A 19,926-nucleotide genomic window follows, 5' to 3' on the forward strand; every position below is an offset into this window, starting at 1 on the left:
TTTAAATTTTTATTAAGAAGAAAAGAAAACCTTTTAAAATTGAGGGAAAATATACCAATAACAGTTTGTTAAGGATCTGTTTTTTTGTGAAGCTGCGTTCACTCGAGTGATCACTTCGAGATGACTTGCTGGCTAACCATAAGCGTTACCTGGTAGGTAACCACCCATACAATCAGATTGTGAATCAGACTACGAATGCCGTGAATGTAATTACCCCGATCTACATGCTGTCAAATAAACGAACCACATGCCGTGGCGCAATTTTAGGGGCTTAGCCTCTAGCGCTGACGTCCGAGGTTCGATTCCCGTAAGGGAGTGAAGTGAGCGCTTCGCACCGGCGAAGTACTGCTTTTAAATTTTTATTAAGAAGAAAAGAAAACCTTTTTAAATTAAGTCTTAAAAAGAGCTGTAAAGATATTGACAATAAGCTACGCAAACCCACCAAGACATGCAATCATTTAAATCAAAGCGCGAGTCGAAAAACACCATCTCATAATATTAGTTAACGATTAACACATTTCTATATGTATTGTACGCATACAACACAACTGATAATATGTTGCGCTTATTTATCTGGTGTACTGACATTTTTGCGCGTTTAACGGCTGAAATCTAACGTGGTTTGTGCCCTTCAGAATGAAAAGAGTTTGCATTTACCTTTTTAATAAAAGGCGAGCTTTTAAGCCTGAGAAATCACCCCGTAAATGCACACGTTTAATTGAACATGTGTTAATATGTATGCTTACACAGTATTAAAAGACACTCAACAAGTACACAGTATTAAAAGACAATTAACGTCATTTACCTTCGTTCCCGCGTTTGACTTGTGCTGTAAATCTCTTCCTCGTTTTAAGTTCACGTGATTACGTAGGAGGCGTAATACCTGATGACGCGATACGTGACTCCGCCTCCTCCATTAGAGTATATGGACAAAAAACAGGTTCCAGTTATGACCATTACACGTAGAATTTCGAAATGAAACCTGCCTAACTTTTGTAAGTAAGCTGTAAGGAATGAGCCTGCCAAATTTCAGCCTTCTACCTACACGGGAAGTTGGAGAATTAGTGATGAATGAGTCAGTCAAACAGGTTCCAGTTATGACCATTACGCGTAGAATTTCAAAATAAAACCTGCCTAACTTTTGTAAGTAAGCTGTAAGGAATGAGCCTGCCAAATTTCAGACTTCTACCTACATGGGAAGTTGGAGAATTAGTGATGAGTGAGTCAGTCAAACAGGTTCCAGTTATGACCATTACGCGTAGAATTTCGAAATAAAACCTGCCTAACTTTTGTAAGTAAGCTGTAAGGAATGAGCCTGCCAAATTTCAGACTTCTACCTACACGGGAAGTTAGAGAATTAGTGATGAGTGAGTCAGTCAGTCGGTCAGTCAGTCAGTGAGTCAGTGAGGGCTTTGCCTTTTATTAGTATATATATATATATATATATATATATATATATATATATCAGGGCTGGTCAAGTTAACACCTTATTATCGTGTTAACGCATTAATTAATTAATGCGACTATTATTTTAATGTGCGTTAACGCAGTTTTTGTTATTATTATTATTATTATTATTTTTAAAGCCTCAGTCTCGCTAGCGATCGATAGAGATCAGTGATTTTCTTGTTACAGTGCTTTTCGATATGCTTTTGGTAGTAGGAAAGTTAGCTTTGTTGATTTGACTTCGATTCCCCGTGCATGCATGAGTGGTGAAGAGCAAATAGCTTCTTAAATGGCATGTGGAAATTTACCAAAGTGAATGCTCAAAGCAAAATAATTTGTGGATCAGACTTTTTTCATATTCAACTTTTTTCATATTATCAGTGAATCGAACTCTGATTTATTCGACTTCGATTTTGATGCAAGTGATCTTGAGATGTAGAGTGAAAGCACAAGTGAGGTACCGGCATCAGCTGATCGGTCCCCAGCTGATTGTGGTGCTGAACAAGTTCGTGTAGCTAATGCACCTATGGCAGCGTTCGCCTTGGAGGACAGACACTTATGATGACAGGAGGTACAAACCATATTGCGTCTCACTGCAACTGCCACCCCCACGCACCTGTCTCACAAAGACAGCCAGGCAGCCAGCCCACCATACTCCCAATGCTGACTCCATGGACAAGGCAGAGTGGCTCCTTTTCTCTGAGAGTACCTGGGAGAGCTTTCAGTACTAGGACATGGTCCATGGGTAGCATTTCCGGGTAGACGGAAGTCCGATAAAATAGGGATTACATATCCCTGCAGTGCCCTTTGGCACCACCCAAGGACCCAGACAGGGTTTCACCAGTCCAATTACCAATGTGCCCCATAGGTATTCTGAAGGGTACATTGTGAAAGTACAGGGTGGCTCCACACTTCCTGATTGGTGTTGGGTGCCTCTTGAACCTGGAACCGCCATAAAATGTACCGGAGTATGAGCTTCAACAAGTAAGGACAGATACAGTTTGTCAGCAAAAGGTTAGTGAAAACTGTCTAGTGCATTTATTTAAAAACCAAAACAAACAGCAGTGCCCAAAAGTGCAGTGCAGAAATCTTCATATAATAAGTACTCCATAAAATGATGTGCAAAGTAGAGATTGAAATCAATAATTAGATCCAATAAAATTGAGGATAAAATTCAGACAATCTTCTTTCTTAAAATGTGAGCCCCAATGCCTCCTGTTAAAATCTTGCATCTCCTCAGCTTATCCCATCAGGAGTTTGCAGCAAGAGGAGACTTCCACTGACAGGTACAGTCATCCTTTAATCCCAGGTTTGAATTCCCACTGCCAGTCAATTGGCATCTGTATGACATCCCCTGAACACCACTCATGTCTCCCTCTGCCAGTCTCTACATGGGAGATGCTGCACTGGTTTGCTCAATAGGATTGCCCTTTCTCCAGCCCCGCTCTTGAGAGCCAGCCTGCCATTCACTTCCCTGGGGTATACTCATGACCACCTGCCCCCTGTCTTCCCAGCACTGGCTCTCTTGATCCTGCCTCTTTCTCTCACCCTTAACCTTCATTCCTTCACTTCTCCTTTCATTGATCATTTCTTGTTCTTTCCTTTTTATTTGTTCATCCACAGATTTCACCATGCAGGGTCCCTTTATAGAACCAATTAGGTTGATATAAATAACCAGAATTAAAATATTAAGCAGTCAGATCACATTATGATAAGGCAAAATATATTATATTGTAATTTCCCTTTTAGCAAAAAGGGTAACTTCTTTCTTGTTGCATAATTTCTCCATAATTAAGCTTGTTTCTTAAAAACAATTGTTTAATAAGTTCTTTTTAAAATTAGGTAAAAAAACTCTTCAATCTGCCTCCTGAAAAGTTTTTGAGCCACGTTGATAACAGTAATAGCACTTTTAAAGAGTATTTTATGTTTACAATTAGCAACCATCCAGCAGCAAAAGTGTACTGTCATTATTAAATAAAAATATCTTACAGGACTTTCTTTACTATAAAGAAAGAATAAACATAATACATCATTATCAATATAATGTCTATACACAGAAACATTATTCAAACATCGCAGGCAGAAAGATGTTTTTGTACATCACAGACCAAATTGTTTTCTATTTATGCTTTTCTTGTATTTTCTATGCAGCTTATTAAACTCAGATAAAAAAAAGTATTCAGTAATTATTCAAATACATTGCAGAAAAGAGGCATGTGACTTTTTAATTCCAGTGATATTATTCTTGTACTCGAGAGGCCACTGCATTTCATATTTACAAATACTTCTCCAATGCTGACTTATCAATGGACTCTAAAATGAATTGCATACTGTTCACGTCTGCATTTTTCCTTTGCTTAATAATTTTAATTATGGCCAATTTGGAGCATAAATGCAAACTTCAGGATAATTTTAACTTAAATGGAATGTACAAAAAAGGGCAGATTATATTAGGAGGACTATTTGAAATTAATTATAAAACTATTATTCCTGAGTTGTCCTTTAAATCTAAACCAGAACCGTGGAAATGTGAAAGGTGAGTTAGAGACATTGCCTCTTTTAATGGAGGGATTTTACCTTAACAATCATTTTGCTTGTTGATAAAATCAAGGTGCCATTCAAAGAACAATTAATGTGATTTTTTGAAAACATAAATGGCTAAAACTTTTTTTTCTATGGATGTCTGTTTAGTACATAAAAAATTACTTTGCTTTTCTCTTGACAGCCTAGACTTCATAGGGGTTCAGTCGGCACAGACAATGGTGTTTGCTATTGAACAAATAAATAAGGATGAGACACTCTTGCCAAATTCGATCCTGGGATACAGAATCTTTGACAATTGTCTTAGATTACCAGTGGCACTCCGAGCGGCCGTCACTTTAGTTGGCGGTCTAGATGAAGTGAGCACTGAATACAACTGCAGTGGTATCCCTCCTGTTCTCGCTATAGTTGATGATCCGGGATCCACACATTCTATTGCTCTCTCAAGAATTGTTGGGCTTTTCCACATGCCTTTGGTAACACTTCAGTGATTTGTAGCATATTTGTAGACAATTTTGTGTCACTTAAATGGAATTCTGCTCTGTACTTCTAAAATTTATATTTTTTATTTCTTACTATATTGAGAAATTGTTCTGTTCTGTGTACTGCATTGTATTGTATTGACCCCCTTCTTTTGACACCCACTGCACGCCCAACCTACCTGGAAAGGGGTCTCTCTTTGAACTGCCTTTCCCAAGGTTTCTTCCATTTTTTCCCTACAAGGTTTTTTTGGGAGTTTTTCCTTGTCTTCTTAGAGAGTCAAGGCTGGGGGGATGTCAAGAGGCAGGGCCTGTTAAAGCCCATTGCGGCACTTCATGTGTGATTTTGGGCTATACAAAAATAAACTGTATTGTATTGTATTATGTACCTGGACAAAGACTGACTGAAATATGGGAAGAAAATCCACACTTCACACAGACAGTGCCCAGGTATGGGATTCAAACTCAGGACACTTGTGATATTAGGCAGCTGCGCTAACCACTACATTACCAACAGTTTTATGTTAAGAATAGATCAGGCCAGGCAATAAAACATATGAAAATCAAGTTCTAATAGACCTAACTAAATACTAATTATATTCATTCTTCAAATAATTAGAAAACATATGTTTGTCATATACTAATTTTGCACAGTTGAATGATGATAGTTCTGTAAGGAAAATACCAAAAAAAACTATAAAAAGTAGAAAGCCCCATTTACCGGATGGTTGTTGGGGTTGTCAGAGGTGTGCTCATACACAATGTCATCACCTACTATTGCACTGCCTGTTGACGAGAGATACTGTATAGACTTGTGTCCATTTGGTCTGAGGCAAAAGACAAGAGCAGAAAGAGGCCAGGAGTTATTTAAAGTGTGAGCTGGTAGACAGACTTAGATCAGGGGTAATGTTTGTCTTCAGGATTGGTGACTTCTGGATTTTGTATGAAGCAAACAAATATAGCATCCTTTTGGAACTATCCTCAAACCATTTATTATAGTTCTTATGCCAGAATGGTTACATTTGTGATCTATCTATCTATCTATCTATCTATCTATCTATCTATCTATCTATCTATCTATCTATCTATCTATCTATCTATCTATCTATCTATCTATTGTGGCGGGCGGGGGGCCTAGAAGGATCGGGAGAGGGACTACGCCTCCCCCGGACCGCGAGAGGGCAGCTGCCCTGGTTTGTATGGGGGCCACAGAAACTGAGCATGGAAGCTCAACCCTCTATGTGGTCACCACCAGGGGGCGCCCGGACGACTGTAAAGCCCTGGACATCAGCACTTCCTTCCGCCACACCCAGAGGTGCTGGCGGAACGACTTCCAGGGACGCCGGAGTGCTTCCGGGTGCTCATGCAGCACTTCCGCCACACCAGGAAGTGCCGCAGGAAGCTCAGCAGGGGGCACCTGGAGCACGTCCGGTCTGGAGCCAGAGTCGGAAGGAGGAAGACGAAGCTCGGAGGAGAGGAGTGGAGGCGGTGAAGCAAGGGAAGGATCATTGGAGGGTGATTAGTGCAGGGGCACTGTGTGCTGTGCAGGACTGTGTTGGGGATTGTAAATATTGTGAATAAAATGCGTGTGTGTTGGAACCATTGGTGTCTGCCTGTCTGTGTCCGGGCTGAAGGTCCATACTATCTATCTATCTGAACGCAGAGTCAATGAAGATAATTAGTACTCCATTAGCAACAGTATGCAACCAAATAAAATATAATGTAATGCACTGCTTTAAGGGAAGCACAACATCCATCCATTTTCCAACCCGCTGAATCCGAACACAGGGTCACGGGGGTCTGCTGGAGCCAATCCCAGCCCACACAGGGCACAAGGCAGGAACCAATCCCGGGCAGGGTGCCAACCCACCGCAGGACACACACAAACACACCAAGCACACACTAGGGCCAATTTAGAATCGCCAGCCCACCTAACCTGCATGTCTTTGGACTGTGGGAGGAAACCCACGCAGACACGGGGAGAACATACAAACTCAACACAGGGAGGACTCGGGAAGCGAACCCGGATCCCCAGGTCTCCCAACTGTGAGGCAGCAGTGCTATCCACTGCGCCACTGTGCCGCCCAGCACAACATTCCACCCTTAATTAATTAGGACGCTTAGCATTGGTACCCTATCATGTACTACATCAGGCTGTATAAGAGGTTTAACAAGTACCTGGCCTTGACCCTTTTAATTGTTGTAATTTAAGTGAAGGCAGAATATAATAGTATATAGAGGCTTTAGTGTCGTTTTCGGGTAACTGCCAACCTATGTTTTATGCCTTATACATAAATAAAATCCATTTACCATCTGGGTATAAATAAAGGAATAATATGCAATAAACAGGTGAGATTATCCAGAGATAAAAGGTAATTAGGTATGAAAAATCACTGGGAAGGAACAAGTATGGATACTCTTCAAAGGGGCCAGGCAGTAATTTTTTAACCTGCTTCATCCCCCATCTCAGATAGCATAGGGCACAAGGCAGGAACAAACCCTGGAAAGGGTTCCCCTTCAAATGGGTATGTGCACATATGAGGTAGCACCATTTTGGTGTTTATTAGTACCAAGTAAGTCATTGTCATTCTGAGTTTTAAAACAAAAAAACTCTTCCATACTACAAATGTTTCCACTCACATACTAAGCATTTATTGGCAATTCTATATTGGCCATCTCAATGTGAGTGAGTTGAGTGTGGGTGTGAGTGGTCTGATGGACTGGTCTCATGTTTATGGCTGTTGGACCAACCTGTGCCAGTGCTGCCAGGGTAGGCTCTGGCCATCTGTAGTCTGGAATGAAGGCAGTTTGTATGTACTGTAAGCCTATATATACAGTACATACATGTATGGCAGAGAAAAACAAGACAGGAACGGTAAGGGAATAAGTCAAAAAATAGGTATTTTACAAAACCTTTTAATTCTCAAACTGTGTGTCTTTCCATTGTATTTTAAAGTTTGGAGGTGTGAAAAATCTGATCCCTGTCCTCCTATAAGATGTGTCCAGTTACATCACAAACAAGCTCAACGCCTTTTAGACAATGTTAATCCTAGTAACTCAAGAAATTGTTACATCCCTCTATAAAAACAATGCTAACTTCTTTTAAAAAATGTTTAATAAATCTTTTTAAAGGCAACTGGCAGCCTCTTCATTCTGCCTCCTGAAAAGTGATTCACATTAATTTTTAAACCCTCTTCAATGTGATGTTTGAAATATGACAAATAGTATTCCTCCTAATAGCAGCCTTAAATATAGTTTGTGTTTCCAAATTAGCAGTTGTGAAGCATAAAAACGCAATCATTATTTTTAACAAAAATGTCACGCATCACTTTATTTACTGCAAATGAACAAAAATCAGAGTCACTTTAATGTCTATTTTACATTGACGCTTCTTTACAATATCACAGGAAAAACATATTTTTAAAATGTTTTCTAAATATGCATTTATTAGGTTCTTGTTTTTATACTGTATATAGCTTATTAAATACAGACAAGTAAAGTGCTTAGCAATTATTCAAAAAGAGGCATGTGACTTATTAATTCCAATGAAATTATTCATATTCTCGAGAGGCCACTGCATTTCTTATTTATAAATACTTCTTCAATAGTGACTTATGCAATGGGCTCTAAAATGAATTGCATACTGTTCATGTCTGAGGTTTTCCTGTGCTTAATCATTTCAATTATGGCTAATATGGATCATAAATGCAAACTACGGGATACTTTTGACTTAAATGGAATGTACAAAAAAGGACACATTATGTTAGGAGGGCTATTTGAAATTAGTTTTAAAACTATTATTCCTGAGTTGTCCTTTAAATCTAAACCAGAGCAGTGGAAATGTGAAAGGTGAGTTATAAAGAAACTGTGTCTTTTATTACAGGTTTAATATTTTAACATTAATTTTGCTTGTTGATAAGATCAAGGTGGCATCCAAAAAATATATTTTAAGAATTAAAAAATGTATTTTAAAGTATTTACGTAGTATATATATATTACACATAAGTCAACTACTTTTCAAAATGAATATTCAAGCAACAGTAACATATGTTGTTGGAAATAATCAATTTATATGTATATCTGTGTTATATATTAATAAAAAGATTTTGTTTTTCTCTTGACAGCCTAGACTTCTCTGTGTTTCAGTGGGCACAAACAATGGTGTTTGCTATCGAAGAAATAAACAAAGATCAGACACTTCTGCCAAATGTGACCCTGGGATACAGAATCTTTGACAATTGTGTTAGATTACCAGTGGCACTCCGAGCGGCCGTCACTTTAGTTGGTGGTCTAGATGAAGTGAGCACTGAAATCAACTGCAATGGAGCCCCCCCTGTTCTTGCTATAGTTGGTGATCCAGGATCCACACATTCTATTGCTCTCTCAAGAATTGTTGGTCTTTTCCGTATGCCAATGGTAACGCTTCAATAATTTAGTTATTGTTGTAGCATATCTATAGCCTATTTTGTATCGGTTGAAATTAATTGATTTCTTTCATTGTGTATATAGAGTATATACACTCTTTATAAATATTTATTAATAACTGAAAACTACAGAAAACAATAAAAGTAGTTAATCTATAAATGTTCCTTAACTCAAGCATGTCTTTGCTGTTACAGCACAAACATTATATTTAATAGCTTTTTTACTACAATATTAAATTTCCTTTTTGTTTCCCTTTAATAAAATAAGTCACTTTCTGAAATTTCTGCATTGAATTTATTGTTTTTATACATATTATTCCTTGAAGAATGCTAATGCTGCTATTTTTATTCTTAGGTGAGTTATTATGCCACATGTGCCTGCTTAAGCAATAAACAAGAGTACCCTTCATTCTTTAGGACAATCCCAAGTGACACCTTTCAAGTCAAAGCTATGGCACAAATAATTAAATATTTTAACTGGTCTTGGGTTGGTATTATAGGAAGTGATGATGATTATGGACAATATGCTGTGAGAACATTTTATGAGGAAATAGCAAAATTTGGTTGCATATCATTCTCTGAGACTATCCCAAAAGTTAACGAAATAGGCAAAGTGCAACAAATAATTAATACTATAAAACAGTCAACCGCAAAAGTAATTACGGTATTTTCATCTGGGGTGGATGTAACTGCTTTAGTAAGAGAAGCAGTGCGCCAGAATATTACTGACAGACAGTGGATTGCAAGTGAAGGATGGAGTACATCAACAGTTTTATCAAGCAAAGAAAATTTCAGATCATTTGGTGGAACAATAGGCATTGCCATTCGCAGAGGAAACATTCCAGGACTCAATGAATTTCTCCTTCAAGTTCACCCTGATATAAATTCAGGGAAAAATGTAATTCAACAATTTTGGGAAAAAATGTTTGAATGCAGATTTTCAGAAAACATTACAAACTCCTTTAGTTGGAAAGAATGCACAGGAGAAGAGAATATCAATAACACCCAATCAGCGTATAGTGATGTTTCAGACTTAAGAGCCTCCTACAATGTTTATAAAGCTGTATATGCAATTGCACACGCACTTCATAATTTGAATTCCTGTGAAAAAGGAAACGGTCCATTTGAGAACAACTCCTGTGCAGACATCGTACATGTACAACCATGGCAGGTAAAGCTCACATTTCTCCTTCCCTAACTTTTGGACATGTTATCAGTGATAATGTTCATTAAGTACAAATACAAATAGTAAAACAGTTTGAGAATATCACATAGTATAAATAAACAATTGTTTTAAATTGTAAACTATATTAAAATGCATTAAATAACATCTTATTACGGTAATATTTATCAATAAAATTATACCTTTTAAATAAAAAATTTAATTACATTCATTCAAAATTATTTTTTTTACTGTGCATGGTTTAAAGGTAAATTTGAAAAGTTAATATTTCATATTGTTCAAAAATCAAACTCTCCATTTTAGAGAAAGAACAACTACTGTCTAGAGAAATCCATTCTGAAAAATGTCTCTTTCTTAATCATTCCTATGCATGTTTGACCTCCTAAAAACTCCTATTGCTAGTGTGTAAAATGAGAAGGAGAAGGAGAAAAAATGAAATAATCAGTATTTGCTTTGTTTTTCTATTAATGTCTAGAAATATGCATACAACAACATATAATAAATGTATTTTTTCTCAGCTTCATCACTACCTGAAACAAGTCAGTTTTAGTACACATTCAGGAGAAAGAGTTGCTTTTGATGAGAACGGAGATGCCCTTGCAACCTACGACATTGTGAACTGGCAACTGAACACTGACGGAAATACTGAAATTAAAACCATTGGAGTGTTTGACAAAGCCTCTGGCTCTGGAAAGGAGCTTTTTCTTAAAGAAAATGAAATGTTTTGGAATTTTGCTAGTGGAAAAGTAGGTTTCAAGAATTCTGACATTATTCCATGTCAGTTGTGAAGTTAGATTTACTTTAATTAAAAATGTTTTGATTTGAAAGAAATAACAAAAAAAAAATAGAAAATAATATAATTAAATATAACTTGTTTGATGTATGTTTCTTTTGGTCACTGAAAAGTATATGTCATGATTATTTAAATAGAAGACACATTTTGCAATTATAAAATGTCAAGAAAATTTTTTTTAGTAATGTAAGCAGTAATCAATAAGCTATGATGGATATTTTCTATGCATTAACTACAGCATAAACTGTACATGTCATATCTGTTAAAAACAGTTTCAAATACCAGTGGTGGCCTGTTGAAGTTTGCTAACCTAAATAGTCAGTTACTAAACAGATGTTTCACATTTGTTGTGCTTCAGTCAATGCTGGACACCATCTATGTACATTTTTGAGTGCTTTCACTGAACACATTTAAAAATAAAACAGTTAAACAAGTTTGTTCATATGAACCTCACAGTATTTGCTCACTCAAACAGAATGATACTGGAAATCAAGCTCAAGTTCTATTGAAAACCTTTCTTGCTTAACTACTGTATTATGAGTAGACAGGCTTAACATTCTAAAAATACATACCATGATTAATTCCCATCAATCCATCCATTTTCATGTCCACTTAATCCCGTCAATCCTACCAGGTCATTGAAGGGCACACAGACACACAAGCCAACAAGAAAATGTGCAGATGTCAATCAATATTGGGAGAGCAGGGTAAGAACTTGTGAAGAACATGCAAATTCTATAGGAGTGAACTTGAAGTAGTTTCTCTAAATAATAAATCTCGACGATGTTTACCCTGGACTACTGTAGGTAAAGACAAATACCCTCCCACATCACTTTAACAACAACACAGAAGACTTATGATAACAAGACAGAAAGCAAGAATACCACGATCAGTCCTGCAATATCTGGACTTTCATCTCTCGTCCTTCTAAACAACTTTTAATATGACTAGCTAAACCAACATGATTTCTGAATTAATTCACCAAAAAGCTAATTTTTTTACTGTTGTATTTATGTGCAGCCTCCACAGTCTGTCTGTAGTAAAAGCTGCCTACCTGGAACAAGAAAAGCCACGAGAAAGGGTGAGCCAGTATGCTGTTTTGATTGCATCCCATGTGCAGAAGGCGAAATCAGTGGGCAGACAGGTATATTTTTCTTTTTTGTACTCAAAATATTTACAATATGGGGTTGTTTAGAAATGAATTGGTTGGCGCTGCTGTTAAGATCTAAGGAGCCATGGTTAGGTTCTAAATACAGTATTTTTGCCCAGTACATCTGTAGGCTTTCTCTGGACATTCTGGTTTCTTCTTACACAGATGGCAGATTCAGTAAAGTTTGTAAATTAGACCAAAATCAGTTAGTGTAAATATTCACAGGTACACTATAATAGTTGCATCTTATTTTGTTTCAGATGCTTTCAGGTAATACTTCAATCAATTGTGGTAAATTAGTAAAAATTACATTTTTAACATGTGTCCATTCATAGTCGAAAGACATGCATTTTAGGTGACATTTTAATATTTTCGACAAATGGTTGATCATCAATTTTTATTAGAAAAAAGAAAATATTGTAACAAAACAAAGATGTATATGAAGAAATAAAAAATTACCATCAACAAGACAAAAAGATATAAAAAGATACAGTACTGAGAGAATTAAACATTCCATAAAAAATATAAAAATGAATAAATATAAAAGACGTGTGGTGGCATGGTGGCGCAGTGGGTAGCGCTGCTGCCTCGCAGTTGGGAGATCTGGGGACCTGGGTTCACTTCCCGGGTCCTCCCTGCGTGGAGTTTGCATGTTCTCCCCGTGTCTGCGTGGGTTTCCTCCAGGTGCTCCGGTTTCCTCCCACAGTCCAAAGACATGCAGGTTAGTTGGATTGGCGATTCTAAATTGGCCCTAGTGTGTGCTTGGTGTGTGGGTGTGTTTGTGTGTGTCCTGCGGTGGGTTGGCACCCTGCCAAGATTGGTTCCTGCCTTGTGCCCTGTGTTGGCTGGGATTGGCTCCAGCAGACCCCCGTGACCCTGTGTTCGGATTCAGCGGGTTGGAAAATGGATGGATGGATGGATAAAAGACGTGATCTTAAGTTTGATTGTGAATGTACAATTAACTTATTGAAGAGATATTAAGAAATAAGCTACCAGAAATCATGTAACAAAAAGTTAACTAATAGAACAAGTAGATTTCAGAATCAGTTGGATATAAACTCTAAACAAACAAAAGGATTTCTTCTAGATGCCAAGAGTCTATCTTTACATTCCATCACAGACCACACTAACCCACATACTCAAATCACAGATACTGTAGCAATTTAGAATTGCTAATTCAATTAGCCTACATATATTTGTGATGTGAAGAAAAATAGGTGTAAATGGAGGAACAACTATGAAGGCACAGGGAGAATGTGCAAACTGCACAGCTAGATTCAGATTTAGAGCCAACCTTCGGCAGTTGTTAGGCAGCAACACTAGGTTGTTTTATTGGTGTCATTTTGTATTTATAATCCACTTTGTATGTCTCCTTATTTATTGTAGAGAAGGATAAAATGATTGAAATTATTCTTTTCCTTATTATTCATTTTGAAGTTCTGAAGCCATCAGAGAGTACCAAAAAGAAAAAAAATGTTATTCTAGTTCATTTCGAATATTACCAATTCATGCTTTAACTAAATATATGTGCTTATGACATTTAGATCATTAATAGTTTATCTTCTTCATTCATTCCTAATGCAATGCAGATATTGGTATGTATAGCATTCGGATACACAGTATTTTTATGTGTAGTTTTAAATTTGTGTGCAAGGAAGTCCCATAGAAGTAAACACCAGTCCCATCATTTTATAAATTGCAGGCAAAAGTTTTTAGAGGTTACATTTTTTTATTGTAACCCAGCCTAGTCATAATAAGGGAAATAGGAAGTATTTCTACTTCTAAGATATAGAGGAAAAGTTGGGTTCTTGATATTTTATGCACAGCATAGAGTAGATTGCACAGTGAAGCTTTAGCTGGGGCAGAAATGAGAGGAACAGAAGCTCTGGCCACTGTCAGTGTTAACTAAAAGGAATTTCTTCTATTACTTTTCAATTCAATTTATTTTTTTAAACCAGAGCTTCTTATTTCTAGATGCTGATGAATGCGACAAATGTCAGCCTGATTCTTGGTCAAATCCTGAAAGAACCCAATGTGTTCAAAAAGAAGTTGAGTTCCTCTCCTATGAAGATGCCTTGGGAATTGCATTGACAGCAGTTTCATTATCTGGGGCTGCCTTGTCATTAGCTGTACTAGCAGTGTTTATCTACTATCGGGAAACTCCAGTTGTGAAGGCAAACAACTCTGAACTGAGTTTTCTTTTACTTATTTCTCTAATTCTGTGTTTCCTATGCTCCCTTTGTTTCATTGGAAAACCCACATATCTGACCTGCATCCTAAGGCATGTTGTATTTGGCATCAGTTTTGTTTTGTGCATCTCTTGTATCCTGGTGAAAACTATTGTTGTCATTATGGCCTTCAAAGCGACCTTACCTGGGAAAAACATTATGAAGTGGTTTAGGTCTTTACAGCAAAGGGGAACTGTGTTTTTATTCACCCTAATTCAGGCCCTAATTTGTGTAATCTGGGTAGTCATATCTCCACCAGCTCCATCCAGAAACACCAAATATCAGAATTCAAAAATCATCTTAGAATGTGATATTGGCTCCATTACTGGGTTTAGCTGTCTAATGGGTTACATCGGCTTCCTAGCAAGTATCTGCTTTGTACTGGCTTTCCTTGCTAGAAAATTGCCAGATAATTTCAATGAAGCTAAATTCATCACTTTCAGCATGATTATCTTCTGCACTGTTTGGCTAACGTTCATCCCAGCTTACATTAGCACTCCGGGAAAGTACACCGTAGCTGTGGAAATATTTACAATTCTGGCATCCAGTTTTGGCATAATCACAACAATTTTTTTCCCAAAATGTTATATTATTCTGATCAGACCTGAGAGAAATACAAAAAAGTTTTTAATGGCAAGAGCTTAAAAGGTGTTGATTTTTTGTATGCGTTTATACTCTTTTCTCCTTTAACATCCATCCATCCATTTTCCAACCCGCTGAATCCGAACACAGGGTCACGGGGGTCTGCTGGAGCCAATCCCAGCCAACACAGGGTACAAGGCAGGAACCAATCCCGGGCAGGGTGCCAACCCACCGCGGGACACACACAAACACACCCACACACCAAGCACACACTAGGGCCAATTTAGAATCGCCAATCCACCTAACCTGCATGTCTTTGGACTGTGGGAGGAAACCGGAGCGCCCGGAGGAAACCCACGCAGACACGGGGAGAACATGCAAACTCCACGCAGGGAGGACCCGGGAAGCGAACCCAGGTCTCCTAACTGCGAGGCCTCCTTTAACATGTGCATCTAAAATCTGTCAATTTATGGTAAAATGATTTTTTATTTATTTTCTGTGCAAAACAATAAAATGATATAGTTTCTCTTTCATTTGGAGATGTATCATTTCTAATTGTGGGTGCCGTCTAACAGATGAAAGATATTCCATGAGCCATCCATCCTTTCATTTTTGAAACTGCTTTTTTAATCAGAATGTCCCTGCAGTGACAGATACAAGGAGAAATACGTGGTCTACACACTCAGTCTCACCAGGCAATTTTCTTGTGTTCAAATGACTTGAAAGCATGCTGTACAACAGTGGGAGTAAACCAAGTTTACTGGGGATAAAGGGAAAGACAAATCTATAAAAGGCCTGTCAGTGTGTTGGTTTCTGATCATGGATGTGTTCAGTCAGAAGCCTGAACATATTACAGAAAAAAAATATCTGGCTTGATCAATATCTTCAATGTATTTTTTACAATGTCAATATTTATATATACCTGTACAGTATAACTTGTAACAGCCTAAAAATGACCACTGCATTAGAATAGTTTCATATGTACTGCTTAAAGTCAAAATGAATGAATATATGGCAACAATAAAATGGTCTAATATTGTCATATTACAATTTTGATTCCCATGACAGGTGACTCACCAATCATTTTTAATAACAATTCTCCATACAGTGAAGTGTGTTAAAAAATATCTTCTTCTTCTCCTTCTTTTGGCTGCTCCCTTTAGGGGTTGCCAAAGTGAATCATCTCTTTCCATATAATGTGTTAAAAATATGAATAGTAATACAAACTGGTCAACAATGTATGCAAAGCTAGAGGTACCCTTGATTGGGTCTCATTTTATCATTTTGGGTCAATTAAGAGGTATCAAATGACTTATGAATATTGTGAAAAAAAACACTACATAGACAGAAAAAGATTTGGGGATCCACCCCATATATTGGATACTTTTCTTTCAGGAGTTTGCCACTAACTGAGTTGTCTCTGCGGACTGATTCCAGAATGAGACTGGAAGGGAAAGGCAAGTGGTTGGCTTTATAGGTAGTGGGAAGAAAGAGGAGGGTCCAGTGGGTACAGGTGGAAATGAGTTCAGTATGAGGGCATCGGTTATAGACAGAAGTGTAATCTGGTTGACTTGAGGTGGTTTACCCATCAGTTGACCTGCAGAGGGGGGAAGAAAAGACATTAGTGCACTTCTTCAACCCCTGACCTGTCGTTTCATTTTTAGTTAAGCCAATTGACTGCCTCCTATGTGCACGTCTCTGACAGTAGATGGTATCTTTAGCATATGAGAGGAATACTGGTGTACCTGGTGGAAAAACTGACCAAGGTTTGGGAAGAACATCTACATTACACTCAGACAGTTGCCAGGAATGGGATTTAAATCCAAAATATTTGAGTTATTTTGTAGTTGTCCTAACCACTGCACCACCAACAGTTTTAAGTTATGGATAGCTCCAGCCAGGCACTATAACATAAAAATCTGATTCTAATACACTTAACTGAATATTAGCTACGCTGCAAATAAAAAATGAAATGATTAGAAAACAAATATGTGTTTTATACTTAAACCATAGATTAAATAAGTATTTTATGATCTCATTACTTCCATCCATCCATTATCCAACCCGCTATATCCCAACCACAGGGTTACGGGGGTCTGCTGGAGCCAATCCCAGCCAACACAGGGCACAAGGCAGAAAACAAACCCAGAGCAGGGTGCCAGCCTCCGCAGGATCTCATTACTTTTGTAAGGAAAATACAACAAATGTTAAAAGCTGGAGTCCCTGGGAAAAACTTCATTTGCTGAATAGTTGATGGACTTCTTAGAAGCGCGTTCATACACAAGGCCGTCACTTAATATTGCATTGTCTTGTGATTAAAGTTATAGGCTTGCTCCATTTGGTCCTGAAGTAAAAAAACAAGTATAACTGCTGGTAAGTAAGGCAGGATCAAGCGTGAGTGAAACGTGTACCAAAAGAAATCTCTCTGTCCAAAAAAGTTTGTTTTAAAAAAGCTTAATAAGCTTTCAAAGCAAACAGTCCACAAAAGAATAGAGAAAAGTTTATTACACACGTAGAATAAAAGGCAAAAAAAGAAAAATGTTTCTTCTTGTTAAACTTCACGTGTTTCTACAATTAAGGATGCGTTATTTCTCAACGGTTTACTTCATATTCAGTACGTTCTAAACGTACAGCTTTGCACATAAAACTGAGCACGTTAAGGCACGGTTTGAAACCGTGTACTCTCCATGCCTTACCCGCGGCAAGGCAAATTACTAACTGAGAATAATCTGTAATCGAAGGGACAAGAAATAGTTAGAATATTCCATTTCAATTCAGCTTGTGGGGGTTATGAGAGCCTTCCATATACTATGCACTAATTTATAGGCAAATATTTAACATAACTAAGAAAATATTTCTAGCAACTTAACATGACCTAAATAACTAGCAAATGGCTCTTACATCTAGGATGATTTATTTCTCTATTTTGGGTTTTTTAAATAAGAGGATTTCATGTCTGATATTATTTTCATGTTTTGCTTTGCAATTAAAAATTTAGTTTTCACTAACACCTTAGCTTTCTTCATTTATGCACTGCTATTTTGAGGCTGTGTAATGGCAATTGTTGTACGTATGACATAACAGGAGCTACAATAAAAATATTACACTATACACAATTACACTATGTGTTATCCCTCTGTTGATGTAATCTCAATAAAGATAGTCAGCTGTCTTTCTAATGAGGTCCTAGCATTAGGATATTGATTCTAAGTTATGACCCACTTATGTATCACACTTTTAATTTTTTTCTTTCATTCTTTTTACAAATTCCCCTTTGGTTTCTCTGTTATTCTGACTGTAACTTGACGTCTATTTCTCATTTCGCAGTCATCTCCTGGTTGTTTTGGTGCTCACAATAATCCTTGGCACTCTTCATGTCATAACAGCTCAGACCTATTTAAAGCTGGTGAGATGAGCCAGTGGACAGAGTTAGATCAGGGCAAATGTTCATCTTTAAGGCTGGAGACTTTTGGACTGGGTTTATTCTAGCTCTTGTACCGGAATGGTGACATTTGTGACTCTTTCAATAATGATACATGTAATGAATACATTCTAATATAAATGTGTTGTTTCTGTATTGTATTATGATAATGTAGATCTAAATAAAATAAATCATGAATCAGATGGCCGCTACTTTCACTTACTTGCTCCTTAAACATCTAAACGAAAGAGACTGACAGCATCACACATATGGTTTAATCCTCTAAAGCAAGGGTTCATAAATTATTTTAATCTGAGGATCCATATTAGAAAATCAGCACTGCCAATGGAAGGGCTTAATTTAAGATTTAGTAAAACTGAGAGAACAAATGTTTTGGTGTGTGGCGCGAGGATATGGCAATTTGTGAAAGCATAATATAAAAGGTCACCTACCGTTGTCATTTAACTTATCACACCAGTTAAGAAATGAAGTACTCTAAAAATAAATTAATCAATCTATATAATTTACCTTGTCTTAAGCAACATTTTAAAAAAGTAACCCTTTACAAACGAGCTACACCCTCAATAATACATTTTTCCAAAATAGTTCACAAATAGTTTATATACAGTATTCTGGTTTCCATTTAACAGTTCAATTAAACAGGAAAAAGCTAAATTATTACTTGAAATACAGTATATACACTATGTGTACATTACTTACGTCATAGGATAAATCTTACTGAATAATTTAGTGAACAGTTCAGATTGAAATCTTTGATTCTACTAATTAACATTGTGCTGAATGTCTTAACCTTTTAATATTTTCTGATATTCTTAAAGCTCTCAGTAGTTTAAAAACATTTACACAGCCAGCATGACAAAAAGGAATTCTTCCTCACTAAGGCATGTTAAACATCTTTGCACCACTGTTTCAGATTTAGATTCACTGTATGCCATAAAAGGAAACACATTATGAGGGACCAACCAGTTTTCCATGACCACTAAAACTTCATTTAGCATAAAACACTGCCTCAGCACGATACGGTATATATCTTCACTCTATTAAGTCACTCCTTGCAAAACCCTGAATGTCATCACATTCTTGTGTCTTAATTGCTTTTTTAATTTTGACATTTTAAATTTTCAACTCAAAATTATATATCAAGCACATCTCTCTTGTTTAAAATTGTCCAAAAGATCCAACCTGCAAACGCTGCAATCAAGTTCCAGCCTCACTGGGCCACATGTTTTGGGCCTGCACCAAATTAACATCATTCTGGACCAAAATCTTTAAATGCCTATCAGACAGCCTTGGAGTCACAATCCCTCCTAATCCACTAACAGTTGTGTTTGGGGTACTCCCAGATGATCTTAAAGTGGAGAAGGACAAACAAATTGCCTTTACTACACTATTGGCACGTAGACTTACCTTGCTCAACTGGAAGAATCCTAAACTTTCCTATTCTAAGTCAATGGGTAACTGATGTTATATACTATTTGAAACTGGAAAAAATCAAATTCTCAGTTAGAGGATGTGGGCAGAACTTTTTCAAAACCTGGCAGGATCTAATTAATAACATTTTAGAATAAGCATTTAAAGTACTGAGGAAGCAGATTCTCTCCCGTTTTTTCCTTTTTTTCTCCATTTATCATTATTCACTTATTAATTCATCTACTTAC

At 37.1% G+C, this 19,926-nt stretch overlaps 1 protein-coding gene across 2 annotated transcripts; it reads left to right on the forward strand.

Moving 5' to 3' along the window:
* The first annotated feature begins 3,767 nt into the window (after positions 1-3,767).
* LOC114669610 (extracellular calcium-sensing receptor-like) lies at positions 3,768-14,889 on the forward strand. 2 transcript variants are annotated; one of them, XM_028825791.2, is made up of 6 exons: positions 3,768-3,982; positions 8,591-8,882; positions 9,246-10,061; positions 10,592-10,819; positions 11,887-12,010; positions 13,991-14,889. In XM_028825791.2, exons 1-6 carry the CDS (start codon positions 3,819-3,821, stop codon positions 14,887-14,889), a joined length of 2,523 nt encoding a protein of 840 aa, XP_028681624.2. In that variant the 5' UTR covers positions 3,768-3,818. The 2 variants fall into 2 exon arrangements, with proteins under 2 accessions (XP_028681624.2, XP_051778388.1); XM_051922428.1 differs by lacking the exon at positions 3,768-3,982 and adding an exon at positions 8,102-8,315.
* Positions 14,890-19,926: the final 5,037 nt, after the last annotated feature.

The sequence above is a fragment of the Erpetoichthys calabaricus genome, chromosome 2, assembly GCF_900747795.2.
Source record: "Erpetoichthys calabaricus chromosome 2, fErpCal1.3, whole genome shotgun sequence".
Taxonomy (NCBI): Eukaryota; Metazoa; Chordata; class Cladistia; order Polypteriformes; family Polypteridae; genus Erpetoichthys; species Erpetoichthys calabaricus.

Bases quoted from the DNA above. Each gene is read 5' to 3' on its own strand.
- LOC114669610 (XM_051922428.1), top strand. From the start codon at position 8,116: ATGTCTGAGGTTTTCCTGTGCTTAATCATTTCAATTATGGCTAATATG. The intron at 10,062-10,591 runs GTAAAGCTCACA...ATTTTTTCTCAG, and splicing joins TACATGTACAACCATGGCAG to CTTCATCACTACCTGAAACA. The intron at 10,820-11,886 runs GTAGGTTTCAAG...ATTTATGTGCAG, and splicing joins GGAATTTTGCTAGTGGAAAA to CCTCCACAGTCTGTCTGTAG.